The 27,861-nt window shown below is 44.7% G+C and overlaps 2 protein-coding genes across 5 annotated transcripts in view; one reads left to right on the top strand and one right to left on the bottom strand.

The window, feature by feature from the left end:
- Nucleotides 1–313: 313 nt before the first annotated feature.
- Nucleotides 314–23,801, bottom strand: ZDHHC5 (zinc finger DHHC-type palmitoyltransferase 5). Of its 4 annotated transcripts, none has more exons than XM_070563972.1 (13): nt 23,142–23,332; nt 21,155–21,397; nt 18,264–19,458; nt 11,069–11,190; nt 7,402–7,559; nt 6,445–6,617; nt 6,188–6,290; nt 5,590–5,681; nt 5,013–5,145; nt 4,190–4,313; nt 3,416–3,528; nt 2,119–2,978; nt 314–1,646 (listed from the first exon to the last, which is right to left on the bottom strand). In XM_070563972.1, exons 3-13 carry the CDS (start codon nt 18,365–18,367, stop codon nt 1,481–1,483), a joined length of 2,148 nt encoding a protein of 715 aa, XP_070420073.1. In that variant the 5' UTR covers nt 18,368–19,458; nt 21,155–21,397; nt 23,142–23,332; the 3' UTR covers nt 314–1,480. The 4 variants fall into 4 exon arrangements, with proteins under 4 accessions (XP_070420073.1, XP_070420074.1, XP_070420071.1 ...); XM_070563973.1 differs by having other exon boundaries at nt 21,966–23,148; XM_070563970.1 differs by lacking the exons at nt 21,155–21,397; nt 23,142–23,332 and adding an exon at nt 23,363–23,801.
- The window catches only part of YPEL4 (yippee like 4), a 17,991-nt gene continuing 13,927 nt past the window's right edge, over nt 23,798–27,861 (top strand). The window contains exon 1 of the mRNA XM_070563978.1: nt 23,798–23,877. The gene's annotated coding sequence lies outside the window, so the exon portion shown is untranslated. The remainder of the gene's footprint in view (nt 23,878–27,861) is intronic.

The raw sequence follows: 27,861 nt of genomic DNA, 5'->3' as shown, positions 1-27,861 counted from the left end.
CCACTGTGTCACCTTTGGCTACATCCAAAATGAGCTTTTCTTTCCAGAGACAAAATTCTCTATTAAGGAACATCTGTGTCACAAGTCAGGAGTTCTCTAAGCTTTGAGACAACAAGAAACTTTGGTGATTACAAAAGGTTTTTTCAGGAATTTTTGAAGTAAATCTCTGAAATAAAACCAGGACCTGTTGTTTTAACTATAGTCCTGCCTAAAGATGGGCCTGGACAAGAGAAGCTTGAGGTTTTCTTTGTAATTTCCCACCAGAGATCACTCACCCTGCCTTAACCAGACAAAATAACACAAGTCAGGGGGAGCTGGTTAGATCAGGATTTCTTTTTATTCCTTGTTGGTTTAAAATGGCTAATCAGAATAAAAAATAAAAGGGCCTCTGTCTAGAGGCTGGGGTCTCCCCTATTTAAAGGTTAGAACCCAGGTATCCCCTCTACCCAGCACCATACTGAGGTGGGCTGAGGGGTAACCCCCAAGGGACAATCGGAGGGGCCTAGGCCTGCCACTCCTTCTCTCTATCCCAGTTTTTGGCATGTGATGAAAAATATTGCTTTTTGGATTCTTCTCTCCCGGCCTTGGATTTAAAAATAATGTTAACTGTGTGAAGTCGGGGCAGGCTTAGAGGGGACTTGAAGAAGCCCACCCTAATACCTCTCCCCCAAGGAGGGGGGATTATCCAATATTGTTTCTGGAGCTCGGCCAAGCTCTTTTCCTGATCTCCCCACCACCACCAAAGTCATGGGGCTGTGACCCCTTTCCTGGGGAAGCTAAGTGCCAATGAGCCTAGAAAACTAACTCTCCTCTCCAGGTCCTTCCCTCCTCTGATCAAGACCCCAGACTCGCCTCTCCCCGGATTTCTTTCCTGATCACTTAGCACCAACAACAGGGGGTGCTATTTCCTTAGTTGGTAACTGGGACAAAAGAGAGGGAACCATGGGGAAAAGGAAGACTTGATCGATGTCTCCCCTCTTTTCCTGCTGGTCTGAGGAATGGGAAGAGTAAGATCCCCCTCCTTATACATATCCCTCCCTCGTTTTCCCATCCCAGGATAGATATATAATTTCTTTGATATTTATAATATATATATATATATATGTACACACACACCTGGTAACGCAGAAGAGGAAAAAAATAGAATCCGTAACAATAATAAAAAAAATTATTTCTGGTTTAAAAATGATCTGGTTCCCTCCAGGGCGAGCAATTGCACAAATGTCCACTGAGTCTGGTCCAGGGGTTAAGGAAGGGAAGGTCTTAAAAGGTGAAGGGGGTTTACTACCCCAGTCTCAGGGCCCCAACTCTCTGACTCCCCAACCCCACTGCATTTTATAAAACACTCCTCATCCTCTTGGATTCGGTAGTTTAAAAAATGTCCATGCAGGGGAGAGGAGCCCCTTGAGGAAAGGAAGGTGGCCACCTGGGGCCCTTTGGTGTAGGCGCAGAGGCATGGGGGAGGGGAGGTGCCAAAATCTCACACCGAAATCTCATAGGTGGTGCCACCCACCCCTGACACCTTTTTGACTCCTCCCCTTGTGGGGCTACTGAGAGGTGGCTGGCCTGGGCCAGGGGAGGCTGAGCCTATGCTCTTGGGCTGCCCGTTGGATTTGCTGTAGGCGGTCTTGAGCTGTACTTCATCTCTGGGAAGAAAAGAAGAGAGAGATGTCAGGAAGTGGGACACAAAACACAGAAAAGGGAGACAGTGTAAAAAGTTAAGAGAAAAAATGAGGTACTTTTCTACATATACACTTTCTTACACAAACATTCCCTTTTGTTTTATTGCTCTGCTTAAAACAAGCCTGATTCTCTTTCTCCTCTATTTATTCCTTCTCTCCAATAGCAGCTATCTTGCATGCTTACTCTCAGGCAAATAAATTACTTTTTAGGAAGACAAGATTAAGAAAAAGTATCTGTCATCAGTCTCTTAACAGAAATGGCCCATGAAGGCAGCGGAGTGAGAGTGAAAACGAAGACCTGTCTACAAGCAGGCTAATCCTGGGTCTACAGGCACTGAGTACAAGTGTAGCCCTGATCCCTTTGGCAGGGCAGTGTGCTAACAGGGCGGTATGCTAATTTTAAGTCCCCTGAAGGCCAGGATGGGCTAATACTTACTTGGGTGTCAGTAATGGCTGCAAGGCCACTTCTTCAGTCTCAGAGACACCAGGTGGGGCTTTTTGGCTGCTGTAAGACATAGATCTGCCCAGGTATGGGGCAGTTGGGCCTGGTTCAGGGGAACCTAGTCCCCGGCCCCTCAGCCCATCTGGCTTGCCAAAACGGGGAGCAGCTGGGCGTCCCAGTGGAGTCTTGCCCAAGGGTGATCTCTTCGAATCATCTGAGGAGGAACTAGTACGAGGGGCATGGCCTGAGCCTGGTGTTGACTGAATGCCTGAGTCCCCCAAGCCTGGTTCTTCCTCACGGCCTGGGAGTGGGGGTGAGTGGCGTAGCAGCTTCTCTCGTTCCTGGAGGGAGGCCACGATATGGCGCGACAGATTGTCGTACCGGACTGGTGAGGGCTCTCGGTGTGTTGGGCCGGTTGGCACCAAACGTGGGTGCCTCTCGGCTTCCCGTTGCTGGGCCAGCCGGGCTGACAGGAAGGGAGAGGTGTAGCCTAAAGGTGGGTCTGGCTCAGGCCCTGCCTGCACTGACTCAAAATCAGGGCTGTCTGAAGGAGTGAGCAGGCTGTCATAAGATAGGCTTCCATTGCGTGTCTGGTTGGCGAGGCTCTTATAGGAGGTGGAGGTTGTGCCCTCTGAACGAATGGACTGCAACTGGCCCAGCTCAAAGCCTGTGCCCTGGGCCGACTTGAGGCTGGAGGAGCGTGAGCCACTGGATAGTGGATCGAAGTGAAAACTCTTGCCAAAGGTGGGAGAACGGAAGCTCTCTGGCTCCAAGCTGGGCTCCGAGCGGTAGCTGGGATGGCGGCTGCTCTCTGCAATCGAGGTCGGCTCCTTCAAGCTGTCCCCACGACTCAGCTGAGGGAGAAAGTAAAGCAAGCTCTTAGTGCTCCTCCCCTTGTGACAGATGCTAGGCCCCAGAGCCCATGGAGTCAGTCAAAAACAATACTTGTTATATGCCAGCAATATGCTTAGAACTTTTACATGCATTATCTTGTTTAACCTCTAAAGCAAATCTATGAGTTGGTACAAATATTTCAATTTAAGATGTAGAAGATGAGGCTTAAGAATTCACATATGATGCTATAAGCAGTGCCTTTATCTAGTAGGCTGCTTTGGCCCCTCCTTGATGAAGGACACACTATCAAGGAGATTCAATCCTACTAATGCCAACAATTAGTAAAATGCCTTTTGTTTTCTTTTCTTCCCTCTGCCTCTTCCTTCCCTTCTCCCAATCTTTTTCCCAGAATAGTTGGCATACATTACGATCCCAATTCTTAGAGGGTTCTCAGTACCTTGGCGCTGGAAGAATGAGGCATGGCGGCTGATGTACTGCTGCTACTGTAGCCTGGCCGATACTTGTACATGGTAGGTGTAGGGGGACTGTCCTTGCCCAAGAGGCTGGTATCTGCAGGAAAAAAGGCCCAAGGGGCACCACTTTACAAGCTGTTCTCTTAACCTGGCTAGAGTTCCTTAAAGAACAAGAGGAGAATAAGGCAGGAACAGACTCAGCAAAAGGAAGTCCCAGAAACATGATTTTGCTGAATTCAAGACTAAAGACTCGGGGCTGGCCCCGTGGCCAAGTGGTTGGGTTCGCGCGCTCCGCTTTGGCGATCCAGAGTTTCGGCAGTTTGGATCCCGGGCGCGGAAATGGCACTGCTCATCAAGCCATGCTGAGGCGGCATCCCACATGCCACAACTAGAAGGACCCACAACTAAAAAAAATACACTACAATGTACCAGGGGGCTTTGGGGAGAAAAAGGAAAAATAAAATCTTTAAAAAAAAAAAAAGACTAAAGACTCATACCAGCCCAGAACTCAGAGTGAACCTATCAAACAGGTCTGGGATGTTCTATGGTCTGTCTAGAGGTTCACACTTCCCCCTACAACAGTCCAATTCACTGCCGATAGCTAACTGGCATTCCCTTTCTCCCAGCTGTCAAAAGAAGTGGCTCAGGTACTACCTGTTGGATGCTCTCAGCCACACGACCAGTACTACCTCCCAGCCCTTGCCTGTCTCCTCTCTATAGCTCACAAGTAACCTCCTCACTCCTGCCGTTGTCCTTACCCTCATTAGTAGCCAGGGTGAGGTGTGTTCGTAGCCCCGTGTAACGGCTCAGGTCTGGCTTAGGAGGTGGTGGAGGTTCAGCATCCGCAGACTGGCTCTCTGTTATCTCCAGGCTTCCCTTAGACTGCATAAAGGAGGGGAAGTCAGATTTGGAGAACTGGGCATTAGGGCAACTCAAAGTATGGAACTGGCATAAGAATGGGGGTTGGGAAGTCGATTATCATATATTTCCAAACGAACTGGAAGACAAGAGTCAGTTTGGGGATGGTACTGGATAAAGAGAAGTTGTCAGCAAGGGTTTAATTCTGTCACTTATTTGTTCATTTCCACCAACTACTACTTATCAAGCTCCTACCATGTGCAAACTACTGTATTGAGTCCTATGAAGACATGGAAATGAATGAACTCAATTTCTACTGTCAAAGAACTTACAATCTAGGGGCTGCCCTGTGGCTGAGTGGTTAAGTTCCCACGCTCCGCTATGGTAGCCCAGGGTTTCACCTGTTCGAATCCTGGGCACGGACATGGCACCGCTAGTCGGGCCATGCTGAGGCGGCATCCCATATGCCACAACTAGAAGGACCCACAACTAAGAATATACAACTATATACCAGGGGGGCTTTGGGGAGAAAAAGGAAAAAAATAAAATCTTAAAAACAAAGAACTTACAATCTAATGGAGAAAAGAAGATATGTATTTAAGTAATTTTAACACAAGTCAGAAAGTGATAAACACTCTGAGATGTAAACCAAAACAAGTTTCCATCTCTTTGCCCTGAGTGAGAGTCCGCAATTATCTAGCTTGACTCCTCTAAACTCCTCACCTTACTTCTCCTCAGCTCTCCCTGGATGCCATTGTCCATGATCTTCACAGTTATCTGCCCGTCTGACACATCTGGTCGAAGGAAGGGAGGTCTGATGACAATTGTCTTCTCTTTCTTTGGTCTCCCCAAATACCTGTGTATCAAGAGTGAGAAGGCTTTCATTCATTCATTCATTCAAAAATATCTTTTGGTTGCCTACTTGTGTAAAAAATTTTTACAAATACAAGAAACAGTCCTACCAGGACAGTGAAAAAAGTCAGCGTTGAACTGATTCCTTTGAAATCATGAAGAACTGCAGCAAGACTAGGCCTCTGGGCAGATAGCGAGCACAAGGCACTCAGAAGTAAATCTCACCCTCAACTCTCAAAGGAGAATAATTCTCAATTCTCAAGGGAGAATACCTAAAGAATATCAACTAAACTCACAGGGCCCACTAAAGGATGGCAAGTCTCTCCCCTGGCGACTTCTTAGAAGAACCCTTCTTAAAAGGCAGCCTCCCACCAGACCTCCCCTATACCAGAACAAGCCCAAAGAAGACAAGTTTTGACCAAAGGTGAACCCAAAGAGGTAGATGTACCTGGGTGCTGGGGAACTGCAGAGTACACGGCTGACATTGTTACAGCAGCCATTGGTGAAGGGGTTCACACCTCCCCGGAATTTACCCGTAACCTAGAGGGAGGAAAAAAGGGCCAGATCAACCACACAATGGGACCTTCACTTCCAAAGGCCAAAACACAAATCAATGACAAATTACTGTGCACCCTCTACCTGGGAGATGTAAAAATGAGTAAACCTCATGTAAAATGGGGATAAATAGCTCTCTGAATATTGAAAACTGAGATAATAAACATAAGATAAGCAAATAAGGTTAGCTATTATTATATGCACGAAAAAAACTGTTTTCCGTTAAGCAGCACTGTCAGCTTCTTGAGGGTTCGCCCAGGTCTTTTATTGTTTCTATAAGCTCAGAGCCCAAATTGCCCAGTATATAGTGGGCATTTTGTAAATGTTAACAAGAAATGGTCTCTGTTCCCATGCTTACGTGAGGAACTCGGACACATCATCATAAAAAGTATTCATTAAGCATTTGTGAAAGCACTATGCTATACACTAATCAGAGGGCTAAGGGACACAAGCCCTGCTCTGCAGGAGTCTCCCATCACTTCTCCCTGTACCTGTTCATTGGTTGTGCGTCCCCTAGCCACCAGCACCACGTGAAATCCCGTGAGGCCAGCTACAGGGATGAAGAATAAGCCAGCCACACACATCACTGCCATTCTGAAGCCAAACAGTCAAGGAGAACAGAGAAACATGCTCTCACCTTCCTCAGCCCATACTGTAGCCATCTTCCCTTTGACCCTCACTACCACAGGACTCACCTTTCCTCATTCTTTCCCCTCCCAATCCCACAACCCACAGGCTTGAAGGATACGTGACAGCCGTGCGGACCCCTGAGAGTTCCTCCATGTGGTAGAGGACGTAAAGGAGGCCAAAGCCAAACACACCCATGATGTGTGCTGTCAGGGAAAGGAGGAAGAGGAAGAAATAACGGTAGTTCCGGCGACCAATACAGTTGTTCACCCAGGGGCAGTGATGATCAAATTCCTAGGGGCAAAGAGAGAGAGACTGAGAGGCATCCTCAGACCACAGCACTACATCACTTCCGTCAAGAAGAGGTATAAATGGGAGAACTTAAGTGTTGCTTTTAGTAATTTGTGATCATCATCATCATTTAGTTGCAAAATTAAAAACAGCTTCATGCAGTTTATCCTGCTCTATCAATCTATAAGGAAAACCTTCCAGAAGTTAATCAAAGGCCAAGGCCATCTCTCAAAGTTTATCCTTTGTGACCAAGGAACACTGAAAGGGATCGATGTCAGAAGCTTTGCAAAAAAATCAAGATTCATGAGAAAGAGGCTTGGAAGGAAAATCTGGTAGGCAACTGCTTAAAGCTAAGTAAAAATTGATTGGAAAACAGGGTTAAAAATAAAAGACAAGAGTTGGAGAAGGACAGGGAACAAGAGAAATATAATGGAAAAGTTTTAATGCAACAGCATGCTGTAGTGGAAGCAAGAAATAACACAAAGCCAGGACAAACAACGAAAAAGATGAGCCAAGAGAAAGAAGGCTGGAGCTATGAATCTTAGTGCTGGGAAAGCCTATGCCCAGTGGGGGTCCCTCCTGTAACAGAAGAAGATTTATGCTCCACCTTTCATGTGTACATCATCGCTAACACTTTTTGAGAGAGCTAGAACACACAGTCCAGGGAGTCAGCCAGGACTATATTTCAATCAAGGCCAAGAATCCACAGGATTCAGTTCTTCTTCTATGGGTAGAAAGAAGAGAACTTAGGTTAAGCATCAAGGCTTACCCTACTCAGGGTTCTTACCTCCACACAATTGTCACAGACACTGCAGTGGGAACATCGAGGAGGACGGTAGAAGCGGCAGGTGGCACACCATTTCATGCGCACCTGGATGCCCTTGATCTCCACTGTTTTGTAAAGAGGAGCTCGGAAGTCATCTTCTTTGTCTTCATCCTCCTCCGCTGTAGAGAGGAAAAGTTAATTGAAAAACAACCATGCTAGAACCATACTGGGCACTAGGAATACAGTGATATTCAAAATATGGCCTCTGCTTTCAAGGAATTCAGGCTAATGGGTGAGAGAGACTAGGAACTAGTAACTCTAACACTGTGAGATCAGCTCTATCTATACACAACACTATGGGAACATAGATAAGGAAGCAACTGATCTCTGCACTGGGAAATGAGGTTCAAGAGAGTATGACTCAGAGGTGGCGCTGATATGGGTATGCTAATATTCCTGGTTTACATATGATGAAAATATTTTAAAAGAAATAGATAATTTACATAACAAAGCACATATATCATGAGTTTGCACAACAGTTCAGTATCTACAAAGTACACGACTGAACTACAGTAATCCAAAAGAGCAACTAACACCAACCTTTTCCCAAGCACAAACCCCTTGCTCAAAAGGTCTGCCCCTACTCTATTAATTCCCTATACATATTTCAGTGTTGTTTGTCTCTTTACCTGAATGCCCTTTCAGTTTTCGGCTATCAGAAACCCACCATCCCACTCCAAAACTTAAAGAACATTATTTGCCTTCTCATCTACAGTGTGCAATTCTTACTTTTTATTATTAATGTAGGAAAAAACACATGTAGGAAGGAAAAATTAAACAAGTGATGACATTAGGTACTAAAAAATAAGTTTTCAAATTTACTGACTTAGGGAAATGCTTACAATATAAATAAGTGAAAAAATGCAAGGTAAAGAACTGTGCAAACAAAAGATCCCATTTTGAAAACAGAAATAAAAATACATACACATATGCTACAGATACATGGTATATATAAATATTATATATATAAATCTTCAAAATATTTGAAGGAAATATACAATATAATAGCAGTTATCTCTCGGCTGTGAAATTATAGGTATTATTTGTCTTTTTTATACTTTCTACATAATGAATATTCACTACTGACTAAAATCTTTACTTTTTTACAAGGAGCTTTTCTTTTAAAGAAAAAAATTCAAATGCTACTTACTTTGAAATATCTGATCCTTCCACACCATCATCTACCAGAAGTGAGCCCTTTCTTGTCTTAAAGTACCACAGTCATGCTTCACTTAATGACGGGGACTTGTTCTGAGAAATGCGTCATTAGGTGATTTTGGCGTTGTGCAAACATCAGAGAGTATACTTGCACCAACCCAGATGGTATTGCCTTCCCCACACCTAGGCTGTACAATACTAATCTTATGGGACCACCATCATGTTAGGTGGTCCATCGTTGACCAAAAAGTTATTATGTGGTGCATGACTGTATAATTCTTTGATTACTCTTCTAACTTATCACAGAGTATTTATTCATATAAATGTCTTCCCTTCTACACTGAGCTATTTAAAAGCAAGGACCTTTTAAAAAAATCATCTCAAATGACCATAATAAGGCCTACCATATAAGAGAGCAATAAATATTTGATAAATGAACACTAAAATAGCCCTCCTTGGCTTTAGGGACTCAAAGTTCCTCCAGCTCACTTAATCTTTGAAAGAGAAGTCACAAATGAAGTAGTGACACAGGCTTGATGAGCACAATGAATTTCAGAAAGATCTCATCTCACTCAAGTTGCTATCCCAATCCCATCTGTCTCACTCTTACAGGGTAACTTTACATTTGAGAGAAAAAGTAGATATCATAAGCAACAGTCTTCATCAATTTCTCTTCTTTCTACTTCTTACTTTTTCCACTAATGATGGTTCTTCCTCTCACCTCCTGTCCCAGAAACAGCCTACTTCTTCTGTAAGCACAATCCTTTCAACATGCACAGGAAAGCATCTCCTTCCTACAGAACATCACTCTTTAATTATCCCCTTTCCTCAGCTTCAGCTTCTCTCCCTTCTCTGCTTCAATCTCCTTATGCTACCAACATGCTAAAGCCTTCTGTATCATTAAAAAAAAAAAAACTCTCCCAGAAGATATTCCATCTTCTCCTTTCTCTGCTTAACTTCTTGAAAGAGTAAACTTAATACCCACTGACTGCTTCCTCATTTCCCATTCACTGCCTTCCAAACGATTACATATACACATACACACAAACACACTATTAAAACTATTCTTGTAAAAAAGAAAAAACTATTCTTGTTAAGATCACTAATTTCTGAGTTTCCATACCAAAGGGCAATTTTGAGTTTCTACATTATTGGGTCTAATTTCTTATACTGCCAACCATCAGGTACTTCATGAACTTTCCTTAGTTCCCACTCTGTCCGGTTTCTCCTCCTACTAACCTTTCCTGATCAATCCCTCTCAGTGACTCCTCCTTCTTTGCTCATTATTAAAATGTCAATACTAAAAAAAAAAAAAAAAAAAAAAAAGTCAATAATGGTCACGTCTGACCTTGGTTCTGTCCTAATCTCATTCTACTTTCTCTAGACAATCTTACAACTGTTGCTTCAAATACCACATGGCTGAAGGCTCTGAGATCAAGGTCTTTGACTCTGACTACTCAACTGCCCACTGGATGACCCAAAAGTCTCCCAAATTCAACATGTCTGAGATGCTCTCTTTGTCTTCCTTCCAAACCTGTTCAACATTCCTTTAACTCATATCTTGGTTTATGAAAATCAGCATCCAACTTGTCTCCCAAGTGAGGAACCGTGAAACTACCCTAGACAATTCCTTCACCCTTTCGCTCTCCCGCAATAAGCAATTGGTTATGAAAAATTCTGTTCAGTCTACTTCCAAAAAATCTGTAAATCCAACCTTGAATTCAAGTCTCATCTGGCTTGCATTATTGCAATATCCTCCCAAAAGTTATCTGTACATTCTTACAAGAATTATTTTTATAAAAGGAAATCTGATTCTGTGATTCCTCCAATTAAAGACCTCTTTGTTGTCCAAAGGAAGAAATATAATCTATTTAATTTAGCATATAAAATCTTTCACAATTTGGCTCTGGGTTTATCTCCTGCCCCTTTCTGGTCCCACCATGCCCTCTATCTTCCACCCAACTGAGTTCAGCATTTCATGGTTACAAGCATCTACACACGCTGCTTCCTCTGCCTAGAACACCCTTCCCTTCCATCCTCTACTTGGTAGTCTTTCCTACCTCCCCTTAGCAGCATTTCACCAATTTATCTGGGCAGATATAAGTGTACCCTTTTCTATGATCTCACAGAACCTTGATCATGCCTCTATTACAGTTTGTATCACACCATTACAACTGCCTAATTCATCTTAGATATTATTGTACCTAGCATTAATGCCCAACCCATATGCTTGAAATAAATCTCTGCTGAATGAATAACGGAAAATCACAGAGTTGACCCAAAGTGAATCACATGGCTAGAAGTTGTGACATATATTCCTGAAGACCCTGACCTGCCTTACATCATTAGACTATACAAGAAATCCCAAAACCTGAGGACTCCTAACGCCCAGGATCAAATGTGTGTGTCTAAAAATCATTATTTTTCAAAGGTAGTAAGGAGCTTCCAAGAGAGGAGAGTGAGATCTTACCTCGAGGGAAAATCCCTGGGTCCATGAAGGTGGCCATGCTGAAGTTGGCCAGCACAAAGAGAAAAACAATCGCATTGTAGATGGGCACTGCAGGTGACACATAGAGGCTTAGTCCTGGACAGCTGCACAGATAATAAAGAAAATGAGGGGCTGCCTCTAACACTTTGGGACACCAACCATACGAAAATCTACAAAGATTCAGCCCTCACACCTATATATAAATCTTGTGTGGTTCACTTTTGCTGTCTCAAATTATCTTTATCCTTCCCAACAAGCGGGCCTATTTTCCCACAGAAATGCTCATTTTAGATCAAGCTACAGAACTCAGAAACCCTCCTACCATAACCCCTTGCACTAAGGTCTATGTTCTTCAGATTCATTATTCCCCTGTCTATCTTTCCATGTTTTGGAATCTGTCCTTATCCCCTTTTAAACCAGGCACAAGAGCTAGGGACTGAGTATGTAAGTGACACCAGCTACATTCCCTTCTCTGGAGCAGCCTGAGGCTTCTGGATCCCAGCCATGCCCCACTGACCTGCACAGTGGCCCAAAGCATGGGATACCAGCTGCCTCTCTGGCTCCCAGCTGGCTTTGAACCACTCTCAACTGCCTAAAGTTTCTTCACTGCGTCAAATATTCCTGAGAGTTTTATTCAACTAGAGGCTAGATTTCAAGGTGGAGAAAAGAAAAAAAAAACACAACATAACAATAAGGATGGACATCAAGTCACAGAACTGGACCCCTTGAGGTCTAGAGATGAAGAGTGGAGGAGAAAAAAAAGACAAGATAGCAGCCCTAAATCAAAAGAAACTGGCCCAACATATCCAGTATTCCACAGGGTCAAATCAAGAGACATACTTTAGGTAACTTTTCTTTGACAAAAAAAGAGTGCCCTAGACCAGGATTAAGCTCAGTCTCTGCTAGGATTTGAGTCTAAGCAGGACTGCTGCAAGAACTCTTCCTTTCTGTGGTGACTTCCTGGGAGCTGGAAGTTTCAGAAGAACATCTGATATGCTGCTTGCTTTGTCAGTAGTATCAAACGCCCTCTCTCCTGTCTCAGTTCAGGAGGAACTTCCCATTACAAGACAGCGGCTAAATACCCTAATCTACTTTGTGGCTGAGAACTTAATCTCTGGAATTAGGACAGCATCTGTCCTTGTCCCCTTTATCTAGACCAGTCACAAGGAAAGAAGAGTTCACTGAAGGAAAGGAAAAAGGGGCCGGGAGAACAAGACAGTAAATGAGTCTGGAGAATTAATCCACAGCAGTCCTGGGTTCTGTTAAGAGAGGTGATCTGTCTCCATCAAAACAAAAAGCGTAGCCCTGAACAGTGATTCAGAACAATTCACAGGAATTGAGCTTCTTAATGAGACATAAATAAACTAATGATAAGAGACAAGACTGTCACAAAGCATCTCACAAGTCTCTGCCACCACCATCCATTTATTCAAATTCCATTAAGCCGTTCATTTAAAAAAAAAAGTGAAGTAAATATTTATTACATGCTGGCTTTTTAGATAGTAAATAGCAATTAACTCTTTGCATCTCTTGACAGTTCAGTACGTAATTGGGAGACAAAATAATGTAGAGTGAAGGCACTGATTTCAAGGGCAGGACAGACCTTCAGTCACAGCTCTAGTTTTATTCTGTCAAAATCTCCTACGGAAGCCTCTTCCTCTGGGGATTCTTTGGTTCAGAAAAGACGTCCCCTTACCTTGACAGGGTTTGGGGTGGAATACAATCAAGAAGGAAGAGTCCTTACACAGCCCCACCCAAAGCCTGATATCCTAGGCTCCTTAGGAGGGAGGGAGAGAAACTGAAAACCAGTCATCCAGGTCGGAACCCCTCCCTAGTATTAGCTGTCACTTCAATTTCCGACCAGGGAAGAGGAGAAAGGGTGACTCACTTGATTCCTACAGCCTGGGAAGATAATTAGAAGGGAGAAAGAAATTAAATCCTCAGAACACTGAGGTGCCCATGATTTAAAAGTCTCATTCCTAGAACTGGCTACTGTGGCCTCTTGAGCTTCTGAAAAAATAAGGATACCTCCATCCCTGCGGGAAACTAAGGTGAATGAGAAAGAGACAACAGCCCCCTCACAAGCCCAGATGTCAATCTTTGCAACCCCATTCTTTCTTCAGCTTCTGCATTTCCAAACAAAGCAAATCACTCAATTTCATGGGTATCCTGCCAACCACCTACCCTGGATAATGAACTTTACCCCTACAAGCTTCTTGATATCAACCCATCTCAGTTGAAGTGTGTAATCCTAGAATCGAGTTCCAACACTAGTTGCCAATAAAGGTTACCCCTGCAATAACAGTATCTAGAAATAATGCAAGTTACTCAACTTCACAGGCAGTATTTGTTCCCAGATTCAAATCAAAGACCCATCGCTTCCAACCTCAGCACTCTAGCTGAGGGAACACCCCACCAAGGAGAGGCATATGTGAGCACAGCCTGTTCCCGCCATATCCTATATTGTGCTTGGCTTGAGGAGAAGCTTGCCGTTGCTATAGTACTTTGCCAGATTCCTAGGTGACCACCCCAAGTGGCCTGTCTGAATCTGTTGCCTTTGATGGAAGGAGATGAGGCCTGAGCTGAGGAGGAGTTGCTGGGGCTTGTCCTCAGCCTATGGCAGTAATCATAGAGCTCCAAAGCATAGGGAGTGGCTGTAGCCCAGGCTGGCTGACTCATTGATGAGACTCTCAGACTTATACCATCCCACGAAGAACAGGTTCTTCTGCCCACCCATTCAGCACTGCTGTTTTCACGGCCAAATAAAATTGGGAGAGTGGATTCAATACCCACACTCCTAAAAATCTGTTTCCTACCCCTCTCTAACACTTCCTATTACAAAAACTGTTTAAGTTCCTGGTAAGAAAAACAAAGTAGGAAGCAAGAAGCTTTGGATTTTAATCCCATCTTGATCAATGCTTTGCCAGTAGGCTTAGGTAATCCACAGGAAACTCTCCAAGCTTATTACTTCAGCTACATAATACAGATATGAGAATGAAGGAGACGATGTTTGAAAAGATTCTGGGATTCTTTTTAAACCAGCTGGCTTAATACTGAGCATTCAGGAGATAGAAGACACAAGGAAAACATTACTAACTATCACCATCATCATCAATTATCATTCCAGCTCCACCTTCATCCCTAATTCCACTCCCCCTATTATGAGGTATGTACTAGAGATTCAAGAACACTCAAAACAGAGGCAGTAAGCTCCTGAAGAATAGGTCTATGCATTCCACCCATGCCTAGCACATAGTTTGAGTACATGACTAGTGTTTCTTTTGATGAGGCAAGGCTGAAATGAATATCCCACTTCCTGCCCCTGGGGATCCTCAAGATTCTATGGGAAAACAATCTCTCTCCCCTTCAGGGTGCGTAAGTTTCTCTTAAAACACTTGATTTGTCGTGTCTTACTCAGACTTTCAAGCAGCAGAGTACAAGATGTAGGACTTGGGCACTTATTCCTGGATGAGAAAACAACGTGGGAAGGAAAAGGAACAACCACTGCTCAATTAATGCCCTACATCACGAGGCTGCTCCCACTCAAATCAGGTGCTAGCACCTCTGCAGTCATGAAAAAAGGACCAGAGGGAGAGTCACTGAGGTTGCCCAGCTCTGTGGGTAAAAGGGTCAGGAGGGACTAGAGGTAGAAAGTGAAAAGGAGCAAGCTCTCTGGTGTACGGGACATTGGAAAGACCATCATGGATCTCTGGATAGCCCTGACTTTTGTCCTTCCCACAGATCACTGGCAGCAGAGATTTTACCCCCATGCCCTCTCTGCCAACTTTAGAAATAGACAAAATGAGACAGTAGCCAACTTAACTCACAGCTCGAGACTTCTGGGGATACAATTCAGTGATTTACTTCAAATGGTATTTCCAGGAGGCCCAGTAAAGTCTCAGGGGTCCCCAGGAAGGCAAAGAGGAGACACCAAGTAGCTGAGCCTCTAAGCACCAGCCTCACTTGAACCAGAGCAGCCTTGCTCTTATGTTTTATATACTCGATTTCCACATAAGATCTCACTTGAAAAAAGGGTCATGATACTTAAATAAACTGCTCGAGGTCAATATCCTCATTATAGAGAGGAAGAAACAGGTCCACAAGGGTTAACAGACTTTACCAAAATAAGTCTCCTGACCCCCAAACAGTGCTCATTCCTACTACCTAGCACTGCCCCCTTGCCAATCACAAAAGGAGACTAAACCAAGATGGCTAGGGCTCCAGGCCCATTGTCTTAAATGCAGAGTCTAGCACCGAATTGAGAGGGGGAGGGTTACTTTAGCAGCCACTCTCCTTCCCAAATAGTGAAAAGGGAAAAGAATTCAGAAAGGATCCTCAGTAACTCTCCCGCTGAGCTTTAGTACTGGACAAATTCAGTGAACAAGAGGGAGTAGAGGTCTAGGGGGAAGGCCTCAACTGTTCTATTCAAGCTTCTTGGGGGCAGATCACCATTTTTTGATGACCAAATCCAACTGAAAACTTCTGCTTATAGCTTTCTCTACTTGACAAAGCAAAATGGAGGGTAAATTGTTCCTAATTAGTTGAAGCCTACATGCCTCCACTAATTACGCCTGCCAATTAAAAGGGACTCTTCCTCCTATTCCCAGTCCTCTAGGTCCCAAAGTAATTCTCACCTGGGGCTTATACTGATGTAAGAACAGACCGTTGTGGCCTAGTGAAGAGAATGGAAGAATGACAACAGAGTGGTTACAGATTTAAGGCCCCAAATAGGAGCTGGTTCGAAGAGCCTTCCTCTCATCTCTATTTGAAACCATGAATTCTTTTTTAGGTTGTATATGGTTTTAAACAGGTGTTTCTTCAAAGAATTGAACCTCAAAAGGGATAGAACCCATGGGAGAACAGTTTCTGAGAACAGTAGCACCTCAGCCCAGATACAAGCTGGCCCTGGAACTAGTATGGTCAGACAGTGAGGAAGAGATGAGAATTTCCGAGGCACCAAGAGCAAGGTGATAGAGTAAGATAAACAGCGTGTTTATGTCTCCAGGAGGTGGGCAGGAGAGACCCTAAGATGGAAAAGGGAGCCCAAAAATTGGTCCTGAGGAAGCTGCCAGGGAGAAGTCTTACTATGACTTAAAGGCTTTTCTCACTTTGGATTAGAGGCAATAATTTCAAATAGAGTCAATACTGTCTTCCAAAATTCTTTGTCCCAGGGCTGAGAGACCATGGAATAAGGAGGGCCCCTACTTTTCTGAAGGGAATGGGAAAGCAGGTTAAATAGCTTCAACAATCAGCTGAGAAAACACCTATGTCACGACACCTCTTGATGGCAAAACTGGTATAACCAGCCAAGCACTTCAACGGTTCCAGATCACCAAGTTAAGAACTTGCCCTATTCTCAAGAACAGATGAACTGAAAGACAGAAACCACTTACTCCCCTGAACTTCCTAGCTTCTCCAAAGGCTCTGCATTTTGGGAAAATAGACCCTCCCCAACTAAGCAGCTCTAAGGGTGTCAAACAGACCTTGTGTATATCCCTCTGACACAGCACAGCTGCTACAAGAATACTAAGATCCCATATAAACATCCCTTGGTTAAAATGTTGACTCTATACTGGCCATAACAGCAGAAACCAAAACAAGTGTGATACTGAAGACTCACTCTTCCTTACTGGTAGTCAATGTGTGAAAGACAGAACACTGAACATACTGAGTTTAAGCAAGAGAAAAAGGACTAGGAAGAAAAGAAGTCAAATAGAAAAGAGTAAGGCTGCTCCAGACCCCTGAGAAATCCAGCAGGCATGCTCTGGCTGGAGAGCTGGGGCCAAAGAATCTGCAACTTCCACTCTTCAGAGGAAGAGGTGAGAAATAGGATGATTCTCCTACCTTAGATAATACATTCATTCTGTCCTTGTTTAAAAACTAACCAGAAAAACATCGCTATCACTTTGCTGACTCTTTTAGCCAAACGACCCATATTTTTTAGAATTCCTTTTGGCATCTGAAGCTCAGCTTGGGGGGTTTTCCTTCCCTCCTATACCAGATTTAATTTCTGTTCTGTGTTTCTGCCCATAAGAGTAACTGCCTCCACCCCAGCAATTCCTGTTTCATTCATCCTTCAATGAGTCCAAACTGCTTTTATTCCCTATCACTTTAATTCTTTATCTTCCTCTTCCCAGCCACCTCACATTGCTCTAAACAGCCCCTCACAATTAGGTTTGAGCCTGAATCACGGCAAAGTGAACTCCTCAGAAAATCTAGCACGCTCTGATTGTTCCAAGAGCTACAACCAGAACACTAATTCAATGACTCAACAGTTTAAGGCTCAGAAGCCTGGTCCATGTTCATTTATAAGCAGGTAACAGCAAAAATGCTTGCCAGGTGGTCGACAGCTCAAATACTGGGGAAAAGGGGAAGGATAAATCAGTTTCCTCCGGTAACAAGCAGATGAACAAAGTCTGAATATCCTAAGTGGGAAATCTTTCAATACCAACTGCTTTTCCTAATGAGACCAGGGAACGGGAGAATTACTGCCATTCCCTTCAGAAGGAACTAATGTAAAGGAAGTCTTCTAGGACTCCCTTCCTAAGTAAAACTTGCCCTTTCCCAGCGGCCTCCAGTTCTCCAGGCTCCAGCTCTTAAGAATACAGAGCAAACCATCTGAACAACACTAAAAGGCAAAACCTTCCCACTGGTATATCTTCTCAATCAATTCTGAAATTCTCCAGTACTCTCAGTTCCCACAATCTCAAATCCAAGCTTCAGACATCCTGAGAAAAGCCATTACCATCTGAAAAACCTTTCGTCTAGTCTAGTTCTCTCTCTCTCATAGAACTGATTACTTAAGCTGCTTCAAGCCTCTCTGGTGGTTTCCTCTCACTTCCTTCCTAGATCAGGATCATCTAATGATGGAACTGGGTAGGAAAATATGAAGACATCTGGGATTCCAGAGGAAGGGAGGCAGAGGAAGGTAGAGGATTCAAAGGAACAAAATTTATAACAAGTCCAAGAGGACAGGATTTTTCTCACTCTTCTCACCATGCCTCTGGGATTTGGATTTACCTGTATCAAACATCAAGCACTCCCAGTCACTTGGCTTTAAAGCCAACTAGAAAAACTCAAGTGAAAAAATACCCCCTCACCCCCCCACAGAAATACCCCCAAATTACCACCCCCCCCCCAACACCCCCTCAAATACCACCGCTGGGAGAAAACTCACGTGAAGGCAAAGAAGAGGGTCGTAGCTCCCACTAAGAAGATGGCGGCTGCTGAGACCGGAACATACTTGCTGGGTTTGAATCTCTTTCCAGACTCTGCGGGCATGTTGGAGCTCTGATGGGAGATCTGCCCTGCCGCATAGCCCAGGCCCACACAGCGGCAGAACAGACAAGAAAATGGGATGAGGGAAACAACGGAGAGAAGAGTACAGAGGGAAACCAGGGAAACAGAAAATTTAAAATTATCACCCTTCCCCCTCCCAAATAAAAACCAAAGGTCAAAAGATCTCAAATGAAGGAAAGCACATGGGAGGGGGAAAGGTGATTCCAAACGATGAATAACCACCTCCCCAGAACAAGGCAGAAGGAGAGATTAAGAAATACAACTTGTACAATTTAAAAATTGGAGACAAACAGTAGGCTGTACACATGCAAATGGTTGCAGGTGGAGAACATGGGCAGTCAGACAGATCAAGGAATAGCTCATGGATGGAGGCAAGTCTTCAAAAGGAAAGAAGGGGATAATATCAGGGCAGAGCAGGACACTTCGGGCAAGGAAAAATTCTTCCGAGGAGACACTGCAGCACCTCCACGACTACCACACTTCCACAAAATGTGAGCTGCACCTAAAAGAGGTGTGCCCTGTGATTCTATTTTAATCCATGAAGGAACCTGGGGCCCCTTCCAGCTTTAGAGAAGCTGTTTCTACTGCAGTCCTTGTCCTTTTTAGGCAGTTTTCTCAATGCCACCACTCCCACACCTTGACTTCAGGGCTTGTCGTCTGGCAATGGTGGTTTAATTTTATTTATTTTCTCTTGATGGCTAAAGCTGGGCAGCAGCTGTTACAGGGTTGAGTTGTAAATCCTTTTCTTTGAAGGGGGAGGGAAAATAGGAGAGAGAGAGCAAGCTTGTCTGTCTTCAATCTCTTCTTATTATTCCCAAGCCCTTTAAGGGCTCTGTTTCCTATAGAGTTCATGCAAAACTAAAGGGAAATGTAAAATCCCTGAAGCCATGTTCTTCCCAATAAGCAAAATAAGATGAAATCAATTCTGTTCGAAGATACTTTTGAAAGGGTAATGCGGATGAAAACAAAGTTCCAAAGAGGTCCCTGTTTCCAGGTTAGTCAACGTCTCTGATCTTTCTTCTTCAATCTTGGGCTTTCTGGATGCAGAGTTCAACTGGCTTACGGTGCCTCACCTGGAGAAAAACAAGAACCTTTATCAGAGAAATTCTTTCAGAGTATTTAACAACATCAAGACTAAAACCCCACAGGCTACTCTGTTAAAAGTGCCTTTGCTCTTCACTTCTGTGTAGGTGGGAAAGGTCTGTGAATTAGGGGGACAAGGGATTCAGAATCCTTCACTCTTCTAAGTACTGTTCATTTTGGAAAGAGAAGAACATGGCGTCACCTGGCCGAAGGTCATCAAAGAACAAGCTTTCATAAGGGGCCCATCTCACCTCACACCAAAGGGCAGTAACAAATATCAAGAATATCAAAATCTAAAAACAAACAAGGGCACAGCAGCAAGAGCAGTCCTAGAAAAGAGGTTTCTCTTTGGACAGAGAGTACATATTGATACAATGAAAAAAGAAAAAAAAAATAACCTCAAAATTAGGACAGTAAGTCTCATTTCCTTTCTGTGTACATCTCTCTCTCTCTCTCTCATCCCTCTATGCTTTTTAGTTATAACTCTGCAGAGGCAGAAGCCGAATTTTTGGTCTTCTGGAATAACCCATGAAAGAACCTAGGTGAGAAATGTTCTTGCACTGAAAAGTGAGATGTCCTCTATGAGAAACTGAGGCATCATAAGGGCTGGTCCTTTTCTTTCCAATTCAACAGTTTTTTATTCCTACACTGGCCTGTTAGGAAGTCAACTTGCCCCACCTTCCCAGATATGATTAAGAATAACAATTATTTCTGTTGATGGTAGTAGCAAAATAACACTAGCGCTTTGAATTTCATAGGATGCTTTTCATCTAGTGATCTCAAAGCACTTAACTCACATTATCTGGTGACACAGTCCCTTATCCCACTCCACAAAATTGAAGGCTGGAGAATGCCTGAGGCCATTCCACTGAATCACTTGAGCAACCAGGTTCAGAACCCAAGAGTTCACACAGCCCTTTGCCGACAAAAACCCTTTCTACCTCGGGGCTGGCCCCGTGGCCGAGTGGTTAAGTTCGCGCGCTCCGCTGCAGGCGGCCCAGTGTTTCGTTGGTTCGAATCCTGGGCGCGGAAGTGGCACTGCTCGTCAGACCACGCTGAGGCAGCGTCCCACATGCCGCAACTAGAAGGACCCACAACGAAGAATATGCAACTATGTACTGGGGGGCTTTGGGGAGAAAAAGGAAAAAAATAAAATCTTTAAAAAAAAAAAAAAAAAAAAAAACCCTTTCTACCTCTTTCTCATCCATTACACCGCCTGCCCAGTCATGACAACTTGGAATCTGCGCACCAAAAATTTACTTAAGTTAAAATTTTAAAATAAATGTCTTGGGGCCGGCGCTGTGGCCAAGTGGTTAAGTTCGCACACTCCACTTTGGTAGCCCAGGGTTTTGCCAGTTCGGATCCCGGGCGCAAACATGGCACCGCTCACTAGGCCATGCTGAGGCAGCATCCCACATGCCACAACCAGGGGCACGCACAACTAGAATATACAACTATGTACTGGGGGGCTTTGGGGAGAAGGAAAAAAAAAGAAGATTGGCAACAGTTGTTAGCTCAGGTGCCAATCTTTAAAAAGAAAAAATAAATAAATAAAATAAAATAAAAGTTTTATTCCACCCAAGTGGTCTAGTATTTCCCTTAATACCAAAGGCGGAGAGCAAAATATCAGAAGATTTGTTTTGTGAAATACAAATATGCCCCAGAATTTATCACTTCCTCTCTTACCTATGGCATGGAAGGCAAAGGCGCCTTCCTCCAGGACGCATCATCTCTCTCTTTAAAATATAGAGTTTTAGGGGCCAGCCCCATGGCCGAATGGTTAAGTTCATGCGCTCCACTTTGGCGGCCCAGGGTTTCGCCGGTTCAGATCCTGGGCGCGGACATGGCACCGTTCATCAGGCCATGCTTAGGCAGCATCCCACATGCCACAACTAGAAGGACCCACAACTAAAAATACACAACTATGTACTGGGGGGTTTGGGGAGAAAAAGGAAAAATAAAATCTTAAAAACAAAATAGAGTTTTAGAGGATCAAGCAGCAATATCACAGTGAACACCCAGAGATTATAAGAAATTGTTAAAGTCCTAAAAAAGATAAATCCTCTCTAGTCCCTGATTTTATGATTATTTAACTCCCAGTTTCCTATATGAATCAAAGCCCACCTTTCTGAATTTAGGCCTAAGCAACTTTATTAACAATGAGAAGCAAATTCTTGGTTTGTCGACAGTACTCTTAAAGTAAACTTTCCCCTCAAAACCCCAAAGATTAAAGAAAGTGGAAAATTGCACTGCTTATATTTTATCTACAGTAGGATATCATTTAGACAACATATACTATTTCAGATTATATTTTCTGACAGAAAAAAAAACCCACATGGGTTAATACTGCCACATAATACTGCTCATAAAAGCCCACGCAATTTGGGGGGTACAATACTGGGAAACAAAAGAGATCAGTATCTGAGAAGTTTGGGGGATACGCATTAGAAGGGACAAGACAAAACCTAAGAATTTACTGACTTTAATAAAGACGTACCAAGTCTTAGCAGAAAGAGGTACTTTGATTAGTAAGGATGAGACGGCGGGGTGAGTGTGGTTCCTCAGAGCCAGCAGTCTGGATCCACACCAGGATGAGAAAGGTGTGCAAGAATGTGCATGATATACTCAGGCACAGAGTAATCTATGGAATGGAAATATGCAGATAACAAACTATAGACCATGTGGTTTGAAGGCTTTCAGGAAGGTTTCATACAAGTACCTCCTTAAAGCTGTGAATGGATACGGGCAGTACCACTGACAGCACAAGTACTGCTTGCTGAAATAAAGTGATGCAATAACACAATACAGTAAACCTGAATAAAAGTAATCACGGTATCATGGAGTAATCCACATGTCAAGAAGCTGGCTGAAGAGTCAGGGAGAAGTTTAACATGGGTGTTATCACTATACACCGAGGTAGCAAAGCACATCATGGCAATATAATTCTTGTAAGCATTAGGTGGGTTTTAAAGAACGGGTGATAATCAGCATTCTGAAGAGAGCTGATAGAGTACAGAGGGTTACTGGGATAAAAGAACAGGGATGCGACTATAAGATCAACCCAGACAAGATGGCATTAACCAGGAAGTGAAAAATCCAAGGCAGAAAAATGGTTTAGAGTATAACACATATCCGATCCTACACGTCTTCTCAGAACTTTAAATCACTTTCTTCCTTCTCATTTCAATGTTTTCATTGGGCCAAGCGGGTAAAACAGTTTCCATCTCCCTGTCCCACAAAGAGATTCCTATAGGTAAAATATCGGCAAACACATTAGAGCTCCACTTGTAAAAAGTACAAAGTACTAAAAGCATGGAGCACCCGGCTGGTGGGGGTAGGGGGAGGAAGCTGACGGATGGGAGAAAAAACAGGTAACAGGATGAGGCTTGAGCCAAAATAAGTATCAGCAGAGTGGGGAGAGGGAGCTGAAACGCAAAGAGCTAACAGGAGAACAGCACCCAGTCCCCACCAAAGAGCTGGAGCACGGAGAATCACCGCATGGAGCAGAGCTGGCTAAGACCGAGAAGACGGAATCCGCGGCGGCAGGGCCCACTGGGGTTGCGGGAGCTGGCTGCAGGGAGACGGCAGGGCCGGGGGCGGGAGGGGCGGCGGCTGGGCGCCAGACGCGGAGGGACCCGGGTCCTGATATAGGACCCCGCGGCCCGGCACTAACCCGTTCTGAGCCCCGGCGGCCGCGGATCCCCGGCCTCTACTCGTCGTCCGTTTCCGGGGCCCACGGGTCCCGCTGCAGTTGGATGGCCCGGCCCGGAGGAGGAATGGAGCCTCAAACCACCTCCCCCTCCTCGGTCCCCCTTCCCTAGAGGTCACTCTCCCCTCCCACCTCGCTGGCCCGGCACTTCCGGTTCCGCAGAGGCCAGTGTCCCCGGTACTCACCCCCGGCGCGGCTCCCGTCACCGCCGCCGTCGTTGTCGCCGCCGCCTCCCGGCAGTGCCGTCCGGCCTCTGAGAGGCAGTGCGCTGCCCCCGCACGCTCGACGCCCGCCCTGCTCCGCGCGCTCCCGCCCGGCGACGCTCGTCTTCGAGCCGGCGCGCGGCCGTTGCCCTCAGCGCCGGGTCTCGAGCCCTCCCAGCGTTCCCATTGGCTCTCTCTCCCGGGCGCGCGCGACGTCTCGCGCGGGGCACGTTTGTCTCATTCATGCGGCTCGCGCCGCCGCGCCCGCCCCCGCTGACTCTCCCATTCACCCATAGCCCCCACCCCAACTCCCCTCCAGGGCGTGCGCGCGAACGCCGGCGACCGCGGCGACCTCGTGCTCTGATTGGACGCAGGAGCACAGCGCCGTACGCACGCGAGACAACGAGAACGCGCGCGCAAGGCCGTCGGGTTACGCAGACGACTGGGAGAGGAGGGTTGGCGTATTGCGCAGGAGTCAGAAATGGGGAAATGGCCGGGTGAGTCTTCCCTTTTGCGGCGTTCTATTTTATATTCCTACCGTATCCAAGCAGAAGTCCTCGGAAGTAAAAGATAATTTTGTGTCTATGCTGGAAGTACTCAAAAGCAAGCAGCTACCCTCTCGAATTCACCAATCCCCCTCCAACTAAGTGTGGTACAGTCCAGACAGACTTTTGGCACAACCAATCACCGATGGGCCTCGCCGTCTTCCTGCCTAAATAGCCCTCCCCCCTCTGTTTTTTTTTGTTTTTTTTTTTTTCCTCCTTTTCTTTTTTGATGGCGAAAACTTTGTTTAAAACAATCTTGATGGAGCCGTCCTCGGTCGGGCGAATTCCTTGGTACCAGCAGAATTCCAGGATGATGGAATGATCTGGACTGCGGCTTCCGCATGGAGGGGCCGCCGGGACTAGAAGAATCAGCGTGGGCCGAAGCTCCTGCCAAAGGCCGGGGAGGAAGAGGAAAGAGAGCGGGGCGAGCGCGAGCCTGGGAGCCGTAGTGCCAACCATGGAAGGAGGCGCAGGGAGTGCGCGCCATCTGCGGCGATGACAGCCCCCCATAGTGCCAGCCTTCTCTTGGCTCCGCTTAATTCCCTTAGTTTCTCACTGCAACCCAAGAGATGGGCGCCCACTTCCTTAACCTCGCCCAACCTGGGAATACAGACTGGAAGGAAAAGGTTCTCTAGGAGCTCCTGTCCCTGGCGAGCTGCTGGCCAACTCTACCTGGAACACAGCGCCATACTTTGCCCTAATTAGCCCTAGAGAGCTGTCAAACCAAGAGCAGGAATAGGTGTACTCTCCTCAGTTAGCTCGCGGCCGTTTTTCTTTTGAAACCAGCTCTGGATGTTACATAACAGTTTTTCGAAAAAGTGTTCCACCAGCCACTTCTCTAAAGCCAAGTTCCTCGCCTGTAAAGTATGATTCTAAATGGTGCGTTCTGTCTTCAGGTTTGGTGTCAAACGTTGCTGGTTTAACTGTGGTCTGATACTTTAGCGCTAGGCATCAAGGTCTACTTTCTGTTTTCTGGGGTATGGTCTAGTTCCTTCTCTGGCATGGCATGTATATCAGGTTTCAGTTCATTCTGTCCAAGGGCTTCAATCCACCATTTATTGCAACACACTCAAGAGTTCTCTTTTTAACGACAGTGTGTATTAAAAAGTGAAATATTTTTTCACTCATATGTGGGAGATAAACACATAGATAAGGAGAACTGACTGGTGGTTACCAGAGGGGAAGAGGGCGGTGGGACGGCGAAAGGGGTAAAGGGGCACATATGTATGATGATGGACCAAAACTAGACGACTGGTGGTGAACATGAGGCAGTCTACACAGAAACTGAAATATAATAATGCACACCTGAAATTTACACAATGGTAAAGCCAATATGACCTCAAAGTAATTTTTTAAATGAAATCTTTTAAATATTTTTGAAAGATAAAAGGTATTATTGGAGTACAATATTTCTTTTATTTATAGAGGTTTTTCTGCCTGTAAATCAGGTTAATTTGTTTCCTTAAGAAGAAATCAAATTTCATGTTTCTATTATCTATTTTTTTGGGATTTTAAGACTTCATTTCCGGGGCCGGCCCCGTGGCCCAGTGGTTAAGTTCGCGCGCTCCGCTGCAGGTGGCCCAGTGCTTCGTCGGTTCGAATCCTGGGCGTGGACATGGCACCGCTCATCAGGCCTTACTGAGGCAGCGTCCCACATGCCACACCTAGAAGGACCCACAACTAAGAATATACAACTATGTACTGGGGGGATTTGGGGAGAAAAAGGAAAGAATAAAAAAAAAAAGACTTCATTTCCCTAACTTCACAAATTAGGCATCTTTCTTTTCCTACTTTCAACAGTCTAAGAACATGTAAATTGTTTTTTCTCTTGGCTGGATAGTGCTAAATGGGAATAAAAACTCAACCTTCCATCATCCAGCCACACAGACTAAACTGCCCTTGGACACTGGACGCCTACCTCTTAGCTGGAAGAGCACTAATGATTGCATAATCACTATCCCAAGGTTTAGAGAGAGATTCCCTTTTCTTGTCGAGTTTTCCTTGGGATTATGCAAGATATTTCCTGGAAAGGACGTTTAATAGAACATAAGATTTAAAGTGGCAGCCACTTTTGAAAAGTATTGCACAGTAAAATCTAGGCTAAAATAATGGGATGTCCAGACTACCAGACTTCAAATAAATTACTTTGCTATGTATGTCATTAGACCTTTTGGTTTTTCTAGTATAGTTTATCTATACTTTTTCAAATCCTCTTCACTTGGCTTTCCTCATGCTGATAGATGGCAAACCACAGGGTCGTTTTTAGTTCAACTCACTGGTAAACAAACAGGCAGACAAGTAAAATGCTACCCTTGAGTTGAGACGTAATCGGAGAGGAATGCCCTGTCTTTCGGCACCAAAACCACCAATGACTTCTGTATGTTTAAATACTGCTGCATGGGGCCGGCCCAGTGGCGCAGTGGTTGGGTGCACACGTTCCACTTCGGCCAACTGGGGTTCGCTGGTTCGGATTCCGGGTGCGGACGTGGCACCGATTGACAAGCCATGCTGTGGTAGGCGTCCCACATATAGAGTAGAGGAAGATGGGCGCCGATGTTGGCTCAGGGTCGGTCTTGCTCAGCAGAAAGAGGAGGATTGGCAGCAGTTAGCTCAGGGCTAATCTTCCTCAGAAAAAAAAAAAAAAATCTGAAAAAAAAAAATACTGCTGCCTGCCCTTCTATCCTTATGAAATGTCTCTGCTTGTGTTAAAGGACAATTTCTCCCCTTGTGCTCTGGATCCCATTCCCTTCACTCTTGCATTTTCTTCTGAAATTTTTCTTTGACATTTAACTTGAAAAATGAAAAACAGACAGGGCCAGCCCTGGTGGCCTAGTGGTTAAGTTTAGCATGCTCCGCTTCAGCGGCCCAGGTTCAGTTACTGGGTGTGGACCTACCCCATTCATCAGTGGCCATGCTGTGGTGGTGGCTCACGTGCAAAAAGAGGAAGATTGCTAACAGATGTTAGCTCAGGGCGAATCTTCCTCAGCAAAAAAAAAAATAGAAAGAGAGAAAAATATACAGAAAAAAACAGAATAGTGTCAAGAACACACCAATAGCCATCATTAAATTCTCTCCCTCTAGAGTCTGTTAATATGCTGAGAGGCATCCTACCTATCTAAAAAACTAACAACCCTACCTTGACCCCATATCCAGGCCTGCCTTTCTTAGCAAAGCTTTTTGAAAGAGTTGTCTATAGTTCTCTCTCCTTCTTCAGTTTATATTATCTCCTCAATATATTTCAATAGGACTTTTTCTCCTACTCTTCCAAGACTGCACTCTTCAGGGTCAATACTGACATCCATGTTCCCAGATCCACTGTCAGGTCTCCTTTGCTAGCTCCCATTATACTTCACCTCTTATTGGATTGCCCTGAAAGTCCATCTTCTGCCTCCTGATTTCCATTTACACAGTTCCTAAGTGACTTCATCAAAAACCACTGCTTTAAATGCCCTCATAGGCCAATAGCTCCCATGAACTGTCAGCCTTAACTTTCCTCAACCTTCCAGATTCATGTTTTCAGCTGTCTACCTGGCATCTCCAAATGGATGACTAACAGATCAAACTTGACATTGCCAAAGCAGAACTCTTGATATTCCCTTATCCCCTCCCTGTGTTTCCCCAATCTCATATCCTATCTAGTTGCTCAAGTAAAAAATGTCATAAGCATCTTTGATTCTTTTCCTCACCATTCCCATCTGCAAATCCTATCAATTTTATCTCCCAAATATCCCACGGCAATCGATTCTCCAACTCCACCTCTGCTGCCCTTGTCTAATCCCCCATCAATGCTCATATTGAAACCACAAGTCTGCTGACTTGTGTCCTTGCTTCTACTCTTGCCTCTATCTCCATAATCATTTTCCACACAGCAGTGATCTTTCCAAAATGTATTTTTGATCATGCCATTCCTGTTTAACCACCTGCTATGGTCTGAAT

This window comes from Equus przewalskii, chromosome 11, assembly GCF_037783145.1.
Source record: "Equus przewalskii isolate Varuska chromosome 11, EquPr2, whole genome shotgun sequence".
Classification (NCBI taxonomy): domain Eukaryota; kingdom Metazoa; phylum Chordata; class Mammalia; order Perissodactyla; family Equidae; genus Equus; species Equus przewalskii.
Note: the sequence above shows the minus strand (reverse complement) of the source record. Positions and strands in the feature narration are given on the sequence as shown.

What these genes read in the sequence shown, in the direction of transcription:
- ZDHHC5 (XM_070563970.1), bottom strand. Translation starts at nt 18,367, where the DNA reads ATGCCCGCAGAGTCTGGAAAGAGATTCAAACCCAGCAAGTATGTTCCG. An exon ending in CCCAGGGATTTTCCCTCGAG is followed by an intron (nt 7,560 to 11,068) that starts GTAAGATCTCAC and finishes TCCTCTCTACAG; the next exon opens with CGGAGGAGGATGAAGACAAA. An exon ending in GACGCACAACCAATGAACAG is followed by an intron (nt 5,682 to 6,187) that starts GTACAGGGAGAA and finishes TCCTCCCTCTAG; the next exon opens with GTTACGGGTAAATTCCGGGG.